This window comes from Scyliorhinus torazame, chromosome 1 (assembly GCF_047496885.1).
Source record: "Scyliorhinus torazame isolate Kashiwa2021f chromosome 1, sScyTor2.1, whole genome shotgun sequence".
In the NCBI taxonomy this organism is placed as follows: domain Eukaryota; kingdom Metazoa; phylum Chordata; class Chondrichthyes; order Carcharhiniformes; family Scyliorhinidae; genus Scyliorhinus; species Scyliorhinus torazame.
In genome coordinates this window covers 234269795-234291167 of record NC_092707.1, presented here as the reverse complement: position 1 = coordinate 234291167, position 21373 = coordinate 234269795, and the positions used below count along the sequence as shown (strand labels likewise).

At 48.6% G+C, this 21373-nt stretch overlaps 1 protein-coding gene across 6 annotated transcripts in view; it reads right to left on the bottom strand.

The window, feature by feature from the left end:
* Window positions 1–16483, bottom strand: part of cep43 (centrosomal protein 43) — a 144013-nt gene extending 127530 nt beyond the window's left edge. For 2 of the 6 annotated variants that reach the window (XM_072503405.1, XM_072503422.1), the window contains exon 1: window positions 16107–16483. In XM_072503405.1, the coding sequence (XP_072359506.1) occupies window positions 16107–16187 (81 nt within the window). In that variant the 5' untranslated portion in view covers window positions 16188–16483. The remainder of the gene's footprint in view (window positions 1–16106) is intronic. The other 4 variants (XM_072503396.1, XM_072503387.1, XM_072503413.1 and 1 more) reach the window with 4 other exon arrangements.
* Window positions 16484–21373: the final 4890 nt, after the last annotated feature.

Sequence of the window (21373 nt, the reverse complement as noted above, 5' to 3'; positions counted from 1 at the left end):
GCGGTGTGCACTTGTTATTTGTACATGTTGAGACATAAGTGGGGCAACATTTTAGAACAGTGCATTGCATTAAAAGAGTGCACATTACTGCTATATGGATGACCAGAAGAGTGCGCAACTTTTCCCATCGTAGAATTGTAGAACAAGAGAATGACAGATAAAGAGGAAAAGCAAAAAGAGAAATTTACATATATAACTTGTCAGAGGGTTAAAATGTCTCAAATGGATTCACAAGATGAATCACCTTTTTGGTAAACATACAAAGACAGGAGTCAATTTTGCACATACAGAAAATAAATGATCTGTTTATTTTATTTGCTGTCCTGATTGGAGGACAAATTCCCGTACCAACCTCCCCGAACAGGCACCGGAATGTGGCGACTAGGGGCTTTTCACAGTAACTTCATTTGAAGCCTACTTGTGACAATAAGCGATTTATTTCATTTCATTTCATGTTGGTCATGAACACCATGAGAACTCCTATATCTTCACATTGATGTTAAATCACAGTCTCCTGCCAACAAAAGATGACCACCGGTACCAGTCTTTCTGGGCATGCGCAGAAAACCAATTAATTCGGAGGAGGCAGTGCTAGCAAAAACCCATATATATCATGGAGGAAAACACCATTTTTATATGAAAACAGCATGCATCTAAAGAAAATGCTTCAGAAATTAGGAATCTGTGTTGTGACTTGGCTGATTCAATCGCTAAATTAGCCTATTTTTCACGAGTGTAAGATGTTTGGGCTTCCTTGCAGCAAGTCTGCAGGCATGACTTAAGTCTGAGGAGTGCTAGAGTCACTTACCAAATTTCCTGATGTAACCCCCACAACTTCAGTCATCTCACTGTAACCCCACTCAATGTCTTATATTAACCTCACCAAAGCAGTGCTTTCATCTACAGTCAGTCTGATGCCCAAGTGGAAAATGGTCACGAGCAAGGCTGTCACCGATGCCAAACTGTGTGATTAATAAGGAGCAAAGAACTGAAAATGTAAACTGCATGGAATGGATGGAGGGAAAGCATGGAAGAGAAGGTGAGGCTTTTTTAACCAATGTCTTTAATAACTATTTGATGACATCTCTGCTCCTGGCTGCTGCCAACTCTGTCCCTCGCAATTAAGTCACAGAGTAAAACAGTGCAATTGCGGTGGAAGCCATGTTAAATATCCAATAGCTTTATGTGGAAAGTGACAAAGGCACATTAATCCAACAATCCTTCAAGGACATCTTCTTTCCTATAATGCACTGCCATTAGAATTACATAGAATGTGTAACTTTTAAAAATTCCACTTTCTTTATGTCTGTTTATTCTCCAGATGAGCCTCTTCCTACCTCTCTTCATCTAATCCTTTTATCACTTCTCCCTCGTGCTTATCTAATTTCCCATAAATGCACCAATGTCATTGCACCTCAATGAGGTAGCTAATTCCGGTAGCAAATTCTACATTCTAATCAATACCTAGATAGAGGTTTCTGCTGAATTCTCAAGCAGATTAATTAATGATTATCTTATATTTGTGGCCCTGAGTTTCCGTCTCCCACACAAGTGGAAACACCTTCACTACATAAATGTCATCAAGGTAATAACCTTAAAGGGGTCTATCAAACTATTCCTCAGCCTTATTTTTACTAGAGAAAAAAGCCCGTCGGTTCAATCTTTCTTGATTGCACCCTCTATATCCTTTATATAATTATTTAAAACCGGAACGGTTTGCAGTACTCATGTGTGGCCAAACCAACGTTCTATACAAGTTTAACACAACTTTTTGAAATGTCCTCTTTTATGTATCTGTACTGTAGCCATGTAAAATGGCTGCGTTCCGATTAATCTGGCCAAAACCCAGTTTAAAACGGCTAACCCGAAAGACTGCTGGGAAAAGCAGCCAAGAAGGCACAAGCAGGCAGCTGCAGACAGTTTTGCATATTCGGCTCTGGGAAGGTAGCCCAGATCGATACTCAGGGCTATCAACAGCCCATCAACCCAGGTATTCGCAGTTGCATTCAGGACTGTTTGCAGCCAATCTATTCAGACATCCACAGTTAAATCGGCTATCCCCGGGAACAATTGCAACATATTAGCAACTGAATACCGGGCCAGACCTGTCGGCGCCTGCAGTGGCCTAAACAAAGACAGGTGAGCGACCACCCCCCGATCGAGGAATCGCCTCACCATTGGACACATCGACCCCAGAGATTGGGGACAGAATCCAATCACTTGGGACTCGGGTCAAGGGCCGCCCCGGGAGGCGGGAAGCCCCTGGGCCCTATAAAAGTGAAGGTCCAAGTTCAGATCTCGCTCTCTCTCATCTTCGCCTGCTCAAGACCTTCGCAAGACCAGCCACCGTGTATAGTAAGTTTGAATCCAGCGATCGCTATCCGGTAGAGACACCTAGCCACCAACCTGTAGCAGCCTTTTGAATCCCGCGGGTCAGATTTGATTGGACAAGCCATTTGTTTCCCTGACCGGGTGAACTCTTCCTAAGTTAAGTATTGGCCAGTAGTGATAGGTTTATTATATAGAAAGCAGTATTAGGGTATTAATATTGCTTGTTGTATATAATAAATGACCGTTGTTTTAATCCTTACTAAGCGGTGTGCTGTGTTTTTTTTTTAATATATTTTATTCAAAGATTTTTTGGCCAAACAAAACAATACAAAGGTTTTCCTTTTTACAACACTATATCAGTATAAATAACAGTGGCCGTTTTAACAAATAAATAAATAATATATAAACTAAATGGCAACTGCCATATCAAAAATAATAACTCTACAAAAATAAAATCAAACAATCCAATATACATAACCTCGTACAAATATCTATACACACACATCCCCTCCCCCCTGGGTTGCTGCTGTTACCTTCCCATTTCCTTTATCGTTCTGCGAGGTAGTCAATGAACGGTTGCCACCGCCTGGTGAACCCTTGAGCCGAACCCCTTAGTACGAACTTTGTCCGTTCTAATTTTATAAACCGTGCCATGTCATTTATCCAGGTCTCCACGCCCGGGGGTTTGGCTTCCTTCCACATAAGCAATATCCTTCGCCGGGCTACTAGGGACGCAAAGGCCAAGACATCAGCCTCTTTCGCCTCCTGCACTCCCGGCTCTTCTGCAACCCCGAATATAGCCAAGCCCCAGCCTGGCTCGACCTGGACCCCCACCACCTTCGAAAGCACCTTTGCCACCCTCACCCAGAACCCCTGCAGTGCCGGACATGACCAAAACATGTGGGTGTGGTTTGCTGGGCTTCTCGAGCATCTCCCACACCTATCCTCTACTCCGAAAAATTTACTGAGCCTTGCTCCGGTCATATGCGCCGTGTAAAACCTTGAATTGTATCAGGCTTAGCCTGGCGCACGAGGACGACAAGTTTACCCTACGTAGGGCATCCCACAGCCCCTCCTCAATCTCTTCCCCCAGCTCTTCTTCCCATTTCCCCTTCAGCTCATCCACCATGATCTCCCCCTCGTCCCTCATTTCCCTGTATATATCCGACACCCTACCAGCCCCCACCCATGTCCCTGAGATCACTCTGTCTTGAATCTCCTGCGTCGGGAGCTGCGGGAATTCCCTCACCTGTTGCCTCGCAAAAGCCCTCAGTTGCATGTATCGAAATTCATTCCCTTGGGGCAACCCATATTTTTCCGTCAGCGCTCCCAGACTCGCAAACGTCCCGTCTATGAACAGATCTCTCAGTTGCACAACCCCAGCTCTCTGCCATGCTCCAAATCCCCCATCCATTCTCCCCGGGACAAACCTATGGTTATTTCTTATCGGGGACCGCACCGAGGCTCCCGTCCTTCCCCTATGTCGTCTCCACTTCCCCCAAATTTTTAGTGTTGCCACCACCACTGGACTTGTGGTGTATTTCTTCGGGGAGAACGGCAACGGCGCCGTCACCATTGCTTGTAGGCTGGTTCCTTTGCAGGACGCCATCTCCAATCTCTTCCACGCCGCTCCCTCCCCTTCTCCCATCCACTTACACACCATTGAGATATTGGCGGCCCAGTAGTATTCACTTAGGCCCGGTAGTGCCAGCCCCCCCCCCTATCACTGCTACGCTGCAAGAACCCCCTCCTCACTCTCGGGGTCTTCCCGGCCCACACAAAACTCATGACACTTTTCTCAATTTTCTTGAAAAAAGCCTTCGTGACCATCACCGGAAGGCACTGAAACACAAAAAGGAATCTCGGGAGGACTACCATTTTGACCGCCTGCGCCCTACCCACCAGTGACAGGGGCACCATGTCCCATCTCTTAAAATCTTCCTCCATCTGTTCCACCAATCTTGTTAAATTAAGCCTATGTAAGGTTCCCCAACTCCTGGCTATCTGAATCCCTAAGTACCGGAAATCTCTTGTTACCTTCCTCAGCGGTAAGTCATCTATTCCCCTGCTCTGCTTCCCCGGATGCACCACAAACAACTCACTCTTCCCCATATTCAATTTGTACCCCGAAAATTCCCCAAACTCCCCGAGTGTCTGCATTATCTCAGGCATCCCCTCCACTGGGTCCGCAACATACAGCAATAAATCATCTGCATACTAAGATACCCGGTGTTCTTCTCCTCCCCGGAGTACTCTCCTCCACTTCCTGGAGCCCCTCAGTGCTATGGCCAGGGGCTCAATCGCCAATGCAAACAGTAACGGAGACAGGGGACACCCCTGCCTCGTCCCTCTATGAAGACGGAAGTAGTCAGACCTCTGTCTGTTCGTGACCACGCTCGCCACCGGGGCCCTATACAGCAGCTGTACCCATCCAATAAACCCTTCTCCAAAACCAAATCTCCTCAGCACCTCCCACAGATAATCCCACTCCACACTGTCGAATGCTTTCTCAGCGTCCATCGCCACCACTATCTCCGCCTCCCCCTCTGGTGTTGGCATCATCATTACCCCTAGCAACCTCCGTATGTTAGTGTTCAGCTGTCTCCCCTTAACGAACCCAGTTTGATCCTCGTGGACCACCCCCGGGACACAGTCCGCTATCCTCATCGCCATCACCTTGGCCAGGAGCTTAGCATCTACATTTAAAAGGGAAATGGGCCTGTAGGACCCACACTGCAGCGGGTCTTTTTCCTTCTTCAAAAGGAGCGATATTGTTGCCTCCGACATAGTCGGGGGCAGCTGCCCCTTTCCCTGGCCTCATTAAAGGTTCTCGTCAAAAGCGGGGCCAGTAGGTCCATATACTTCCTATAAAATTCCACCGGGAATCCATCCGGTCCCGGGGCCTTCCCCGCCTGCATGCTCCCAATCCCTTTTACCACCTCCTCCATCTCAATCTGTGCTCCCAGTCCCGCCCTCTCCTGCTCCTCCACCTTAGGGAATTCCAGCTGATCCAAGAAACACCTCATTCCCTCCTTCCCTTCCGGGGGCTGAGCCTTATATAACCTCTCATAAAATGCCTTGAACTCTCTCCGCTCCCCGTTCCATCTCTCCCTCCTCATCTCTCACCCCACCTATCTCCCTCGCTGCTCCCCTCTTCCTCAATTGGTGGGCCAGTAGCCGACTCGCCTTCTCTCCATACTCATACTGTACCCCCTGTGCCCTCCTCCACTGTGCCTCTGCCTTACCCCTGGTCAGCAGGTCAAATTCCACATGTAGCCTTTGTCTTTCCCTGTACAGTCCCTCCTTCGGTGCCTCCGCATATTGCCTGTCCACCCTCAAAAGTTCTTTCAGCAATCACTCCCTTTCTTTACCCTCTTGCTTCCCTTTATGTGCCCTTATGGATATCAGTTCCCCTCGAACCACCGCCTTCAACGCCTCCCAGACCACTCCCACCTGAACCTCTCCATTGTCATTAAGCTCCAAGTACCTCTCGATGCACCCCCTCACCCTTAAACATACCCCCTCATCCGCCAATAAGCCCATATCCATTCTCCAGAGTGGGTGCTGTTCTTTTTCCTCTCCTACCTCCAGGTCTACCCAATGTGGAGCGTGGTCCGAAATAGCTATGGCCGTATATTCCGTCCCTGTCACCTTCGGAATCAGTGCCCTTCCCAAGACAAGAAAGTCTATCCGTGAGTATACTTTATGAACATGGGAGAAAAATGAAAACTCCTTACTCCTAGGCCTACTAAATCTCCAGGGGTCTACCCCTCCCATCTGCTCCATGAAGTCCTTGAGCACCCTGGCCGCTGCCGGCCTCCTCCCGGTCCTGGACCTCGACCGGTCTAGCCCTGGATCAAGCACCGTATTGAAGTCTCCCCCCATTACCAATTTTCCCGCCTCCAGGTCCGGGATACGCCCCAACATACGCCTCATAAAATTTGCATCACCCCAGTTCGGGGCGTATACATTCACCAGAACCACCGCCTCCCCTTGCAATCTGCCACTCACCATCACATATCTACCCCCACTATCCGCCACTATGGTCTTTGCCTCGAACAGTACCCGTTTCCCCACTAAGATAGCCACCCCCCTGTTCTTCGCATCTAAACCCGAATGAAACACCTGCCCCACCCATCCTTTACGTAGTCTGACCTGGTCTATCAGTTTCAGATGCGTCTCCTGCAACATAACCACATCTGCCTTTAATTTCTTTAGATGTGCGAGTACCCGTGCCCTTTTAATCGGCCCGTTCAGCCCTCTCACGTTCCACGTGATCAGCCGGGTTGGGGGGCTCTTTACCCGCCCCCCTTGTCGACTAGCCATCCCCTTTTTCAACCCAGCTCCTCACCCGGTTCCCACGTACCCATGTATCCCCCCGACGGCGCCTTCCCGCCCCGACTACCTCATCCCATAACAGCTCCCCCTTCTCCTTAGCATCAGCAACCCAGTTAACCCCCCCCCCCTCCGCAAGATCCCCCTCTAGCGTAGTTGCACCCCCCATGTTGCTCCCAGAAGTCAGCGAACTCTGGCTGACCTCGGCTTCCCCCCTTGTCCTCGGCCCCCACTGTGCGAGGCCCCCTCCTTCCTGCGTCCCTATTCCCGCCATAATTACCATAGCGCGGGAACAAAGCCCGCGTTTCCTGCTCGGTCCCGCCCCTAATGGCCGGCACCCACAGTTCCTCTTACTCCCCCCCCCCCCCCCCACCCCGGCCCCCAACATGGGGAAGAGAGAAAAGTTACAGGATCGTCAAATTAACAAATTAAAAAATCATCCCCCCCCCCTTTTTCCCCTCGCCCCACATAATCACCCCACCACTTTGTCTCAAAAGTTCTTTCTCTCGCCAGACTATTCCAGCTTCTCGTCCACAATGAATGTCCACGCCTCTTCTGCCGTCTCAAAGTAGTGGTGCTTCCCTTGGTGTGTGACCCACAATCTCGCCGGTTGCAACATTCCAAACTGGATCTTCTTTTTGTGAAGCACCGCCTTAGCCCGATTAAAACTTGCCCTCCTTCTCGCCGCCTCCGCACTCCAATCCTGGTATACGCGGATCACCGCGTTCTCCCACCTACAGCTCCGAGTTTTCTTCGCCCATCTGAGGACCGTCTCTCTGTCATTGTAGCGGAGAAACCTCACCACTATAGCTCGAGGTATTTCTCCAGCCTTCGGTCTTCGCGCCAAAACTCGATAAGCTCCCTCCACCTCCAAAGGGCCCGTCGGGGCCTAATCCCATTAGCGAGTGAAGCATCGTGCTCACATATGTCCCGACGTCCGCCCCTTCTGCGCCTTCGGGAAGACCCAAAACTCTTAAATTCTTCCTCCTCGAATTATTCTCCAGTGCTTCCAACGTCTCCACACACCTTTTGTGCTGTGCCTCGTGCATCTCTGCCTTCACCACCAGGCCCTGTATTTCGTCTTCATTTTCAGCAGCCTTTGCCTTCACGACCCGAAGCTCCAGCTCTTGGGTCTTCTGCTCCTCCTTTAGCCCTTCAATCGCCTGAAGTATCGGGGCCAACAACTCCTTCTTCAGCTCTTCCACACAGCGCCGCAGGAACTCTTGTTGGTCCGGGCCCCATAACAAACGGCCACCCTCCGACGCCATCTTGCTTTGAGCTTCCCTTCCTTGCCGCTGCTCCAGAGGATCCTCCGCAATCCGGCCGCTATCCTCTCTCTTATCCATGCGTGTCCGGGGGGATTCCCTTCTGGTTTACCGCACAGTGTTTTTGGCCGTTTAAATTGCCGCTGGGGCTCCTATTAAAAGCCCAAAAGTCCGTTCCAACGGGAGCTGCCGAAACGTGCGACTTAGCTGGTCATCGCCGCACCTGGAAGTCCGTGTGCTGTGTTATTAATCATAACCTGAACTTGAACCACGTGGCGGTATCATAAAGATACCTGGCGACTCATGAGCAAAGGTGACCTAAACAGAGCAAATAGACTAAGGTTAAAAAAAGCAACATAATTGGCGACATCCTGACGGGACCCGACTTAGAAGTGGAAAACCACTCCGGGAGAACCCCAACATTTTGAATTAGAATCCAATCGGAAACAAAAAAAAAAACCACAAGTGTTCAAGCGGTTCTGGTTAATAATTCACAATTCGGAAGTGTGTATATGCATGCGTAACTAACAGGGTTATAAGGCAAAACTGATAGATTTTTTGTGGCGTCAAAACTATCGGCAGTTGGTATTTCGGAAATTAGCGCAAGCCGTACCCGCATCTACCACACCACCTTAGCCCCCTGTTCCAAATTCGAACGTAACGAGCAGATAAGAGAGAGCCATGCAGGCAATGCAAGCGATGCAGCACCTCATGAACCCCGAAGATTTTGCTGTCGCACCAGTCAGCAGCGTAGGAGCGGGATAATGTCCCGTTTGGGAAGTGGAAATCCGCAAAATTCTGCAGGGCAAAGGATGGCCCGTGTGGAAGGATTTCTGCAATAACGACGACTCAGGTCCTGGAAGTATCGGGCATACTTGGTGGGAGAACCTGAGTGAGATCCACAGAAAGAGTTTAGCAAAAGCGCGCAAGCCAATGGCAATTGTGTCCTGTCTGGCACAATTGCGAGGCACAGAGGAGGTCGTCAGGACGCTCCGCAAGGAAATGGAAGGCATACATCAGATGAGTAAAATCGATGTATGCGAAATTGAGAAAGAGAACCTGGAGTTAAAAGGGAGATTAGCAGCAAAAGACGAAGAGGTGGCTGACGCCAAACGGGGTCACCAATCTTGTCTGGCGCACTTGAGTAGTTTCCAGTCACAATATGAAAAGGCTTATCAGGACCTGCGGCGTGCAGTCCTGGTAAAGAAAGAAACAGAAAACCAGATAGAGATGCTCCAGAAACAATGCAGTGATCTCAAGGCAGCCTTGAGAGCGCTCCACGCCACAACCACGGAACAAAGGCAGAGTACTTTAGACCATGCAAAGTGCCGAAAGCAGATTGCAGACTTGAAAGCACTGCTTTCTGTCCAAAAGGGATTTCAAGAAACCTTTGGGGAAAGTTTAGAACAGGAAGACGGCCCTGATTGGGAAGAATTGCAGGAGACAGCGCAGAGATATGTTCAGGGAGCATGTGCGCAGGGAAAACCCCAAAGGAGGAAAGCACCCCCACCCCCCACACAACAGATAATACAGGCTCCCATGAACCCTGTAACAACCCACCGCACCGCCACAGCAGACGCGGCGGACGTCTTATATTCCACCCCCCTCACAGTGACCCAATTACGGGACGCGTGTGTCAAAATCACACCGTTCCTCCCCGCTTCAGACCCACATCATTTCTTTGCCACCGTCAAACACCAGGCGACCATGTACGGCCTGGATGAGAAAGAGCAGGTAAAGCTCACGGTCCTCAGCTTGGACCCATCGGTCGCAGCAGCCCTTCCCGACCCACAGAATGTAGGAGGAGGCACCCTTGCATAAATGCATACCGCGATCCTGGATGCGATCGGGTACAACCGAGGCGACCCCGTAGACGGTCTGAAAAAATGCAGACAGAAAAAGTCTGAACACCCCACAGCGTTCGCAGGATGCTTGTGGATTCATGTTGAAGCCGCGGACCCCATCACTCCAAACCCCTTTACTGTTAACACTTCACTGCCCAGCAGTACCGAGGGCACAGTCACCAACCACGCTGCATTATCCTGGTGTGCCAAGGTCATAACTTGGTACTCTCTATCGTACATCATTGAGGCACTGTTGGCATTGGCTATACTCAGTTGTGCAGTACAGACCATGCGCCTCTGGAAGTGGAAAAGGAGAGCGTACCGCGCTCGAACCCCGGTATATCGGATCCGATCCCCGATAGTTGGCTATGACCAGACCCCAGACCCCCACGACCTATAAAGAATAAAGAGTATTCACGTGCATTATTCCTGTAAATAAAGAGATATACGGAACGTTTCATTAAAAAAAAAAGTATGATCCTGAGCTTGACTGCCAAGCCAGGAAAGAGTATATTAAATGTTGTGATTGTTGTTGTATGTTTTAGGAAGATAGGATAATGCAATGTTTAGGAGTATAGAGTGTTTAGGTAAAATTAGAGGTTCCCAGTTTATTTTTTTATAGATACATGCCCCTGCCTGACATAGCGCCCTCAAGAATTGTTTAGGTAAATTTTTGTGCATAGCTAGGGTCAGAGTAGTGGCCATGTAGGAGGTGCCCCCCCCCCCAGTGGGGAAACTAAGAGGACAAAATTTATGTGATCCTTCACGCTTCGCGTTAGGATCACAAGGCGGGTATGTAGCCTTGTAAAATGGCTGCGTTCCGATTAATCTGGCCAAAACCCAGTTTAAAACAGCTAACCCGAAAGACTGCTGGGAAAAGCAGCCAAGAAGACACAAGCAGGCAGCTGCAGACAGTTTTGCATATTCGGCTCTGGGAAGGTAGCCCAGATCGATACTCAGGGCTATCAACAGCCCATCAACCCAGGTATTCGCAGTTGCATTCAGGACTGTTTGCAGCCAATCTATTCAGACATCCACAGTTAAATCGGCTATCCCCGGGAACAATTGCAACATATTAGCAACTGAATACCGGGCCAGACCTGTCGGCGCCTGCAGTGGCCTAAACAAAGACAGGTGAGCGACCACCCCCCGATCGAGGAATCGCCTCACCATTGGACACATCGACCCCAGAGATTGGGGACAGAATCCAATCACTTGGGACTCGGGTCAAGGGCCGCCCCGGGAGGCGGGAAGCCCCTGGGCCCTATAAAAGTGAAGGTCCAAGTTCAGATCTCGCTCTCTCTCATCTTCGCCTGCTCAAGACCTTCGCAAGACCAGCCACCGTGTATAGTAAGTTTGAATCCAGCGATCGCTATCCGGTAGAGACACCTAGCCACCGACCTGTAGCAGCCTTTTGAATCCCGCGGGCCAGATTTGATTGGACAAGCCATTTGTTTCCCTGACCGGGTGGGCTCTTCCTAAGTTAAGTATTGGCCAGTAGTGATAGGTTTATTATATAGAAAGTAGTATTAGGGTATTAATATTGCTTGTTGTACATAATAAATGACCATTGTTTTAATCCTTACTAAGCGGTGTGCTGTGTTATTAATCATAACCTGAACTTGAACCACGTGGCGGTATCATAAAGATACCTGGCGACTCATGAGCAAAGGTGACCTAAACAGAGCAAATAGACTAAGGTTAAAAAGAGCAACAGTACTCCCAGATCATTTTGTCCCTTTTCTCCCCCATTTAGTTTTTCTCCCCAAGAAGTGTGTGGTCTCCCTGTTCATTCTAGCAAAATGCACCACCTCAGTTACCCATATTGAAATCATTTTGCCAATTACATGGTCATTCTACAAGTTTATGAAAGGCGCCTTCTATTTTTGAGTCCTCCTTAGTATCATCAATACTTTCCAATTTGATGTTGCCCAATTCCCAAGTCCATGTTTATTTAAATAGTGAACAGTACCAAGCCTTGAAAAAACATTGTCACCTTTTGCCAGTCTGAGTAACCCTCCATTAATCCTACTCTCTATATTATGTTTCAAAAAAACAGCTTGCTTGGTCCTTAACTGGATTGTAGCAGTAAATCTGCTCTGCAGCTGCTTATCAAAGTCTTTTTGAAAATCTGAATATAGTCAGTACATTAGCACACTTGTAACTCCTTCAAAGAAATAAGTAAGGTTAATCAAACGTCATCTTCCCTTTTGAAATTCACAACGACTATTCAATTGTATGAAGTTGGTCCATAGTTCCCTGGTCTTATTCTATCTCCCTTTTAAAATTTAGAATCACATTACAATTACTTGCTTCACTGACAATTCTTTGATGCTATTTCCCGCTGCTAATGATTTGTTAAAAATACATCCAACAGTGCCTTTGCCATCTCTTTAACTTTTAATATAGCCAAGTGCAATCCATCTGGTCCAGGAGTTTAATCTTCTATTTTTGGCTAGTTCATCACTTCATTTCTATTTAAAATCTCTTTATCGAATGTCTAATGCATCTCTTTGTCTAATACCATATTCACCTTGTTAGTTTTGCTGGTGAACACTGAGGCAAAGTAATTATTCAATAATTCTTTCACTGAATTTAGCCCTTAGTGCCTATTATTATCATCATGATTTTGCTTTTATTATTTGCATGTAGAATACTTCAATATTTATTTTTATATTCTTTGCTAACTTAATTTTGAAATTACTCTTTGCTTTCCTATTGTTCCTAATTTCTACATTTTGTCATCCTCTCCTTCATTGCCTATGTACTTGGGAAATTTTCCCCATACTATATCTTTCTTCATTCATTATTGGTTAGGTTTTTGTTCGATAAAAAGACGATTATATTTCTCTTGAACTCCATTCATCATCTTTTCAATATTCTTTTTGCAGTTGTGCTTTCCTAGTTCATTCTTATTCCCACAAAATTATTTTTTGCCCTTTAATCTATTACTTTCATCTTTGCTTATTTCTATATCTCTCAATCTTTATCTTAAAACTTATTATGGTGTGAATTATACGAGGCACCCGTGGGCATAAAAATGGGTGATGGACCCATAAATTTGGGCACCATGCCATTGGAAGCATGCCTGTCACGTGCCTGCCTGCACCACAATTCTACATGTGGCAAGGTCGTCATCAGGTGGGTTGCCAGGTCGCAGCCGAATTCAGACCCTTAAAATGGTCAATTAATACCCAATTGAGGTCCTCATTCAGTGCCACCTGGATTAAACCAGTGGCGAGAGAAGTCCACAACAGGTTTCTCTGTGAAGGTTGTGGGTCCAGTGGCCACTGTTCCAGTAGTAGAGTGAGCTGCTAGCTAACTGATTGGTCAGCAGCTCTGAGAGTCAGGAATTCCTGTCTCAGAGGCAGAAGTCCCACCTTCTGCCTATTAACTGATGGATGGCTGCAGGGGATCTGGTGTTCCTTGCAGCAGCCCCCCCCCCCCCCCCCCCCCAAATCTTTAGCCAATGCGTTTGGGTGCAGTGTGCAGGGATCACAGAGCCCCATATACTTCAGCCCATTGTTACCTATGGTTCATTTTCCATTAATAGACTCAGCAGTTTGGTTCCCTTTATACTGTGTAAGAAAGGAGTACTAAACTACTGCAAAAACATCATTCCTTTTCACATCTTTTAACATTTGTTATTATTTTGAAGTTTAAAAAAAAAAAAAAAAACTTATTTTATAGATTTGCTTACATATTTCTACCTCCAATTCCCTTTCACTACTAGTTCAGATCTTATTCCACTCCAAATGGGTCTGGTTTCTAAATGTCCCTTTTTCCTGCTGTTGTGTTACTTTATCTCTTAATTACATCAGCTATCCTTTTCTTACATTTATTTAACTGCCAGTTCTGATCTTTATGATTCATCATGATTGAGTTTGAGCAAAAGCTTTTTCACCCAGTTGGATTCTGGAACTCACTGCCTGTGAGGGTGGTAGAGGCAGGAACCCTCATAACTTTTAAGAAGCATTCAGATCAGCACTTGAAATACCATAGCATATAAGAAAATGGGATTAAAATAGATAGGTGTTTGATGGCCGGCACAGACACGATGGGCTGAAGGGCCTCTTTCTGTGCTGTAGAGCCCTATGATCCTATGACAGTTATCCAGACTACATCAGGCTCCTCACTGTGCATTATTGCCTCCAGTTCCCATGCATACAATTGTACAGGCAATTTATTCATCATTCCACTCACTTTTTAAACTGTAATTTTATATCTGTTCCCTGACCAGTTATGATACCATTATTCCTTACCTTTGTTTGATCTTCTTCATTCATTTTTTTAAAAATCATTAAGCTTTTTAGATTTTTACCAGATCTAACTATTTAAAATTTTATCCATAACTCTATTTATCCTTTCTACTAAAATGCCAGTTCAGGTTGCTATCCCAGTGGTACAGCTCCTGCCCGTGCCACTACAGGTGCCAATGTCCCATGAAATGGAACCCCACCAACTTTCCAGTCATACAATCACCTTCTTGACTGTCCATCTCTATGTCAGTTAGTACATGGTCTGAAACGCAGATGGTCATCTCTGCCTATGATCAGAGATAATTGCAGTCAATTTTCAACAATGAATAAGTTTACTTTTTCTTACAAAGTTAACTTTGTCAGTACACAATTTTCAACATGACGTCTGACCACACACAACTCAGCTAGCCAAGGTGGCTCAGGACACGTGCAACAAAAAAATTAGCAAATTAAATTGTACAGTATTCAAAGAATTCAGGACATGACCCAAACTAATTTAGTATTGTTTCAACAAGGCTATTTGCTGAGTCTCAAACAATACTGCGGCACAGCTGACGGCTGCCCGATCAACTGAAGATGACTGGTGAATGAACATATTCACCAATTGAGTTGGCTTTTGATCTATTTGCATGCAAGTTGAATGTGCGGTATAGATTGAAGACCTTACTACCCATGCATATCTACAAAGAATGGTTTTAAATGCCACAATTCCTCCCTCAGCAACAGCTCCAACTTATTAAGTGGATCCAAACACCTTTGTGTTTGGATCCACGCACAATTACAGAAAAATCAGTTCTGATGGAAGGAATGTTACCTGACCTGCTGTGTACTTTCAATTTTTAATTCACCATTTAAAGTTACCTTTCAAGCAAAAGAAGAATGTCAGATGCTGCGGTGGTGGCAGCTGAAGCATGAAAATTTACAATAATGTCAGGCAAACTCTCTGCTCCTTTCATGGTTCTTTTACATCCGAGTCATTGTGGGCAGCACAAGTGGCTAGCACTGTGGCTTCACAGTGCCAGGGTCCCAGGTTTGATTCCCCGCTGGGAAACTGTCTGTGGGGAGTCTGCACGTTCTCCCCATGTCTGTGTGGATTTCCTCCGGGCGCTCCGGTTTCCTCCCGCAGTCCAAAGACATGCGGGTTAGGTGAATTGGCCATGCTAAATTGCCCTTAGTGTCCAAAAATGTTAGGAGGGGTTATTGGGTTACGGGGATAGGGAGGAAGTGAGGGTTTAAGTGGGCCTGTGCAGACTTTATCGGCCGAATGGCCTCCTTCACCACTGTATGTTCTATGTTCAAGACTGACCAGGCATCAGTATAATATCTCATTTATAAAATAACACCTTCGACAAGGCAGCACAGTGGGTAGCATTGTTGCTTCACAGCACCAGGCCCCAGGTTCGATTCTGGGCTTGGGTCACAGTCTGTGTGGAGTCTGCACGTTCTCCCTCTGTCTGGTCCTCCCTCTGTCTGCCTCGTTCTGCTTGGGTTTCCTCCGGGTGCTCCGGTTTCCTCCCACAAGCCCCAAAAGACGTGCTGATAGGTGAATTGGATATTCTGAATTTTCCCTCGGTGTACCTGAACAGGCGTCAGAATGTGGCGACTAGGGGCTTTTCACGAGATTTACCCCGATGACTGTTAAATCACGGCCGTTAACTATTTCTTCCTCCACAGATGCCGCTGGACCTACTGACTTTATCCAGCATTTTCTGTTTTAATTATATGGTTCTTGGTAAGGTTTCCTTTCGTAGTTTTCCATTAGTGAGTGCAGTTGGTGCAGTGCAATTTGTTTTAGAGTGAGAACTGGGGGACGTACATGGAATGTACTGAATGGGAGTGCGGGTTGTTGCTTATTGGTCGGGCGGAGGGGTCTGAAATGATGAAACAGCTCAACGTGTCACCCGCATCAGTAAAAAGCAAACAACCAGACGAGCTGTCCACGGACTCCATGGTCGTCCATTAAACTAAGTCATCATTGAGATATACAAACTTCACCGGCGTCTTGGGCCTCTGCACACCGGCAGTTTCGCAACAGGCCTGCGGCCTACTCGGCGGGCTGGATGGCGCATTACCTTGATCTTGTTGAGGACGCCGCTGTTCTCCAGGGTCTGTACCAGCAAGTCCCGCAGCTCCGTGTCCTCCTCCGCCGACATCTTACCAGGACAACCGGCCAAGCTGCGCTAGTGCTCCATTCGCGACCGCTCTTTAAACAGCGACTCTTTTTTTTTAAACCCTCCTCTCAAAAAAATAAATAATTTATAGAGTCGGGCGCAACGTTTTCTTAATCGGCGGCGGCGCTGAATGGAAAGGTTGCTAACGTTTAAGGCGGTTTGACGAAATGTGAGGCGCGAATGGAGCGCTGGCGGTAACGGTCTGCCAGGCGGAGCGCGCGAGCGGCGGCGGCCCCGCGTTCCTCCCGCTTCACAATCACTCTATTGTCACGCAGCAGAGGAGGCCGTTTGGGTCGTCGTGGTTGCGTGCCCTTCCCCCTACTCCGGCACGTCGTTTCAATTCAAATGACCACCTCCTGCCGCCCCTCCCTGGCCTGGACTGAACCTGCCTCCACCACACTGCCAGCCAGGGGGTTCCAAGACCCCCCCCCCAAACTGCTCGCTTGGTGAAAAAAAGTTATTTCTCACGTCCCATTTGCCTCTTCTGCAAATCACTAACTAAACTCTTGTTCTTGATCCGTTTGTGAGCGGGAATGGTTTCCCCCTATCTACACTGTCCAGCAACCCTCATGATTTTGAACATCTCTTATCAAATCTCTTCTTAGCCTTCCAGGAAAACCCCTCTAATCTATACTCATAACTGAACCTGACCGCGGGCAGCAAGCAAAGAGGTACCTGCGAGTGTCTCATTTTAAATGTGTCGTTATTATCATTGTATTTAGTCCTATTCGTACCATTTATTATCAAATTAATTGTAATTTGTTTTGACAACAACATGTCCTTTTGCAAAGTACCACAATCGAATTTCACATCTTTCCAATCATTTTGGCAACAAAAAAAACATTCTAATTATTACTTGTGGTGAAACCACTGTGTTGTATTGTGCTGCCACAGTATTACGTGTTGTACAGTATTGCCACTATATTACATGTTGTACGGTTTTGGCTCTGCCCGTGGCTCCTCCCCCTAGGCCTGGGTATATAAGCTGCTGACCTCTTGTAAGTCAATTAAAGCCATAGTTCACTCTGCGTTTTCCGTCTTAATTGATGGCATATCAATTTAATTGACTTACATTAAATTAAAGAGCTGTTTAACATGGATCTGGGCCTCAAACCGGACCTCCTGCAAATAGACCCCCAATCAGCTGACGCCGATGACATCTTTGCACACTGGCTACGCTGTCTAGAATCTTTCATCAATTCTGTCGCCGTCACCAAGGAGCACAAGCTGCGAGTCCTCATCTCCCGGGTGAGCCCGCAAATTTTTCTCATTTTCCGGGATGCGTCCTCGTTTGATGAAGCCATTAATCTCTTGAAAGGATGGTATGTGAAACGAGTTAATGGACTGTTCGCCAGGCACCTCCTTCCCACGCGGTGTCAGCGCCCTGGAGAGTCGCTGGCAGAATTTCTGCGTGTTTCGCAGGTGCTCGGCGGGGTCTGCAACTGCGAGGTGGTGCCGGCTACTAAGCACACCGAACGTCTGAGCCGGGACGCCTATGTTGCCGGCATTGACTAACACTGCGTTCGCCAGCACCTGCTAGAGAGGGAGATACTCGACCTCCGGGAAACGGTGCAGCTTGCTGAATCGCTGGAGGTGGCTTTCTGTAACATGGGTGCCTATGCCTCCAACCACGCGGCACCCTCGTGGACGTCGGGGGCACCGCCATCTCCGACGCCATTTTTGAAGTCCGCCGCCGCCGCATCTCCGCCATTTTTGAAGTCCGCCGCCGCATCTCCAACGCCATTTCTGAAGTCCACCGCCGCCTCCCGGAAACCAGGCTCACCTGTCCGTCAGCTGGCCTCTGCTACTCTCGACCGGCCGCCCACTGCCCAAAGCCCACGCGCTGTCTGAAGCCAGCCCTCCATCCCGTGGCCACCTCCATCACTCTAGACCAGTCTCGGCCTCGTCACCTTGCAAAATCTATGATGGCGGTCCGGATCAACAGCCACGAGACGGCCTGCCTTTTTGACTCTGGGAACACAGACAGCTTCATACACCCGGACACGTACAGCGCTACTCCCCACAGCCCAGAGAATCTGCCTGGCCTCCGGGTCGCATACCGTACAAATCCGTGCATACTGTGACGTGACTCTCACGGTACGGGGCGTAGATTTCAAAAATTTTAGGCTCTACGTCCTCCCACACCTCTGCGCGGAAGTTCTTCTGGGTCTCGACTTCCAGTGCAACCTCCAGAGTATCACCCTGAAGTTCGATGTACCCCTGCCGCCACTCACCGTATGTAGCCTCTCGACCCTTAAGGTCGCCCCTCCCTTGCTCTTCGCCAACCTCACCCCAGACTGTGAGCCCGTCGCCACTAAGAGCAGACGATACAGTGCTCGGAACATGACTTTTATCAGGTCGGAGATTCAGCGGCTCCTGCGGGATGGGATCACAGAGGCCAGTAACATCCCCTGGAGAGCTCAAGTGGTGGTCGTCAAGACTGGGGAGAAGCATCGGATGGTCATCGACTACAGTCAGACCATCAACCAGTACACACTGCTCGATGTGTACCCCCTTCCCCGCCTATCTGACATGGTCAATCAGATTGCGCAGTACCGGGTCTTCTCCACCGTGGACTTGAAGTCCGCGTCCCACAAGCTCCCTATCTGCCCGGAGGACCGCCAGTACACTGCCTTCGAGGCAGCTGGCCACCTTTACCACTTTCTCCGGGTTTCCTTCGGCGTCACCAAGGGGTCTTGGTCTTCCAGCGAGCGATGAACCGAATGGTTGACCAGAACGGGCTGCGGGCCACATTCCCGTATCTAGATAATGTAACCATCTGCGGCCTTGATCAGCAGGACCACGATGTTAACCTCAAGAAATTCCTCCATGCAGCCCAGCTACTTAATCTGACATATAATAAGGAGAAATGCGTTTTCCGCACAACCTGAGTATCCATCCTTGGCTGCGTCATGGAAAACGGAGTCCTAGGGCCCGACCCCGACCGCATGCGCCCCCTCCTGCAACTCTCCCCTCCCCCACTGCCCCAAGGCCCTGAAGAGATGCCTGGGGTTCTTTTCGTACTATGCCCAGTGGGTCCCCAATTATGCAGACAAGGCCCGCCCACTCATCAAATCCACTGTCATTCCCCTGATGGCTGAGGCTCGCCTGGCCTACGACCGCATCCAGGCGGATAATGCCAAAGCCGCGATGCACGCTGTGGACAAATCCGTCCCGTTCCAGGTAGAGTGCGATGCGTCTGACTTTGCCCTGGCTGCTACCCTCAACCAGGCAGGAAGGCCCGTGGCTTTCATCCGTACCCTCCATGCCTCTGAAATTCGGCACTCCTCCGTCGAAAAGGAAGCCTAATCCATTGCTGAAGCTGTGCGACATTGGTGGCATTACCTGGCCAGCAGGCAATTCACACTCCTCACTGACCAACAGTCGGTTGCCTTCATGTTCAGTGACACAGAGCAGGGCAAGATCAAGAACGATAAGATATTGAGGTGGAGGATCGAACTCTCCACCGACAACTATGATATCCAGCATTGTCCTGGGAAGCTTAATGAGCCTCCAGATGCCCTTTCCCGCGGTACTTGTGCCAGCGCATAAGTAGACCGACTGCGGGCCCTCCACAATGACCTCTGTCACCTGGCTTTTCCATTATATCAAGGCCCGCAACCTGCCTTACTCCATCGAGGAGATCAGGACCATGACCAGGGACTGCCAGGTCTGCGCAGAGTGCAAACCACACTTCTATTGGCCAGACAGAGCACACCTGGTAAAGGCCTCACGCCCCTTTGAACGCCTCAGCACTGATTTCAAAGGGCCCCTCCACTCCACTGACCGTAACGTGTACTTCCTCAACATCCTTGACGAGTACTCACGTTTCCCTTTCGCCATCCCATGCTCAGACATTACCTCTGCCACAGTCATCAAGGCCCTGAGCAGTGTCTTCACCTTGTTCGGTTTTCCCACTTACATCCACAGTGATCGGGGTTCCTCCTTCATGAGTGATGAGCTGCTTCAGTTCCTGCTTAGCAAGGGCATCGCCTCAAGCAGGACTACCAGCTAAAATCCCCAGGTGAACGGACAGGTGGAGAGGGAGAACGTGACGGTCTGGAAGGCCGTCCTTCTTGCCCTACGGTCTAAAAGTCTTCCAGTCTCCCGCTGGCAGGAGGTCCTACCCAATGCGCTCCAATCCACCCGGTCGCTTCTCTGCACCACTACTAATGTGACCCCCCACGAGAGGATGTTTGCCTTCCCCAGAAGGTCCACCTCTGGGGTCTCGCTCCCGACCTGGCTGACGGTTCCAGGGCCTGTCCTCCTCCGACGACATGTGAGGACTCATTAGTCAGATCCTCTGGTAGAGAGGGTCCTTCTCCATGCGAATCCCCAGTATGCCTACGTGGCTCGTCATGATGGGCGGGAGGACACAGTCTCCCTTCGGGATTTGGCACCCGCAGGTTCCCCAGCGACTGTCACCGGCGCTCCCAACTCTATTCCTCCCTCTCCACTACTACCCGACCCAACCCTATACCCCCTTCCCCCTTTGCTGCCCACCCGCCTGAGAACACAGAAGCTGTCTTGCTCCCGGACACGCAGGCCTGAACGCTTCAGCCGACTTCGATACCCACACCACAGCCGGAACTGAGGCGGTCACGGCGGACAATCAAAGCCCCCGTCAGACTCAATCTCTGACACAACTTGTTCACTTCACCCACGCCGGATTTTTTTTTAAACGGGGTGAATGTGATGAAATCACTGTGTTGTATTGTGCTGCCACAGTATTACGTGTTGTACAGTATTGCCACTATATTACGGTTTTGGCTCTGCCCGTGGCTCCTCCCCCTAGGGCCTGGGTATATAAGCTGCGACCTCTCACACTGCCTCATTCTGGGGCATGCTGCCAGCTCTGTTGTAAGTCAATTAAAGCCATAGTTAATTCACTCTGCGTTTTCCGTCTTAATCATTACTCCAGTATGATTCAGGAACTAAATGTACCATGTGAATATGTATATAAGTATTCAGAGAACCATTCTTTGATCTCCCTTTCTTAATTATCTCTTTCCCTATATTTGCTGAAGTCATATTGGACTTGTTTCTCTCTTCTTAGATGCTGCCAGACCTGCTGAATTTTTCTAGCACTTACTGTTTTTGTTTCAGATATCAAACATCCACAGCATTTTTCTTTTATTTCATTTTCCATACCTTTATTTAAAATATTT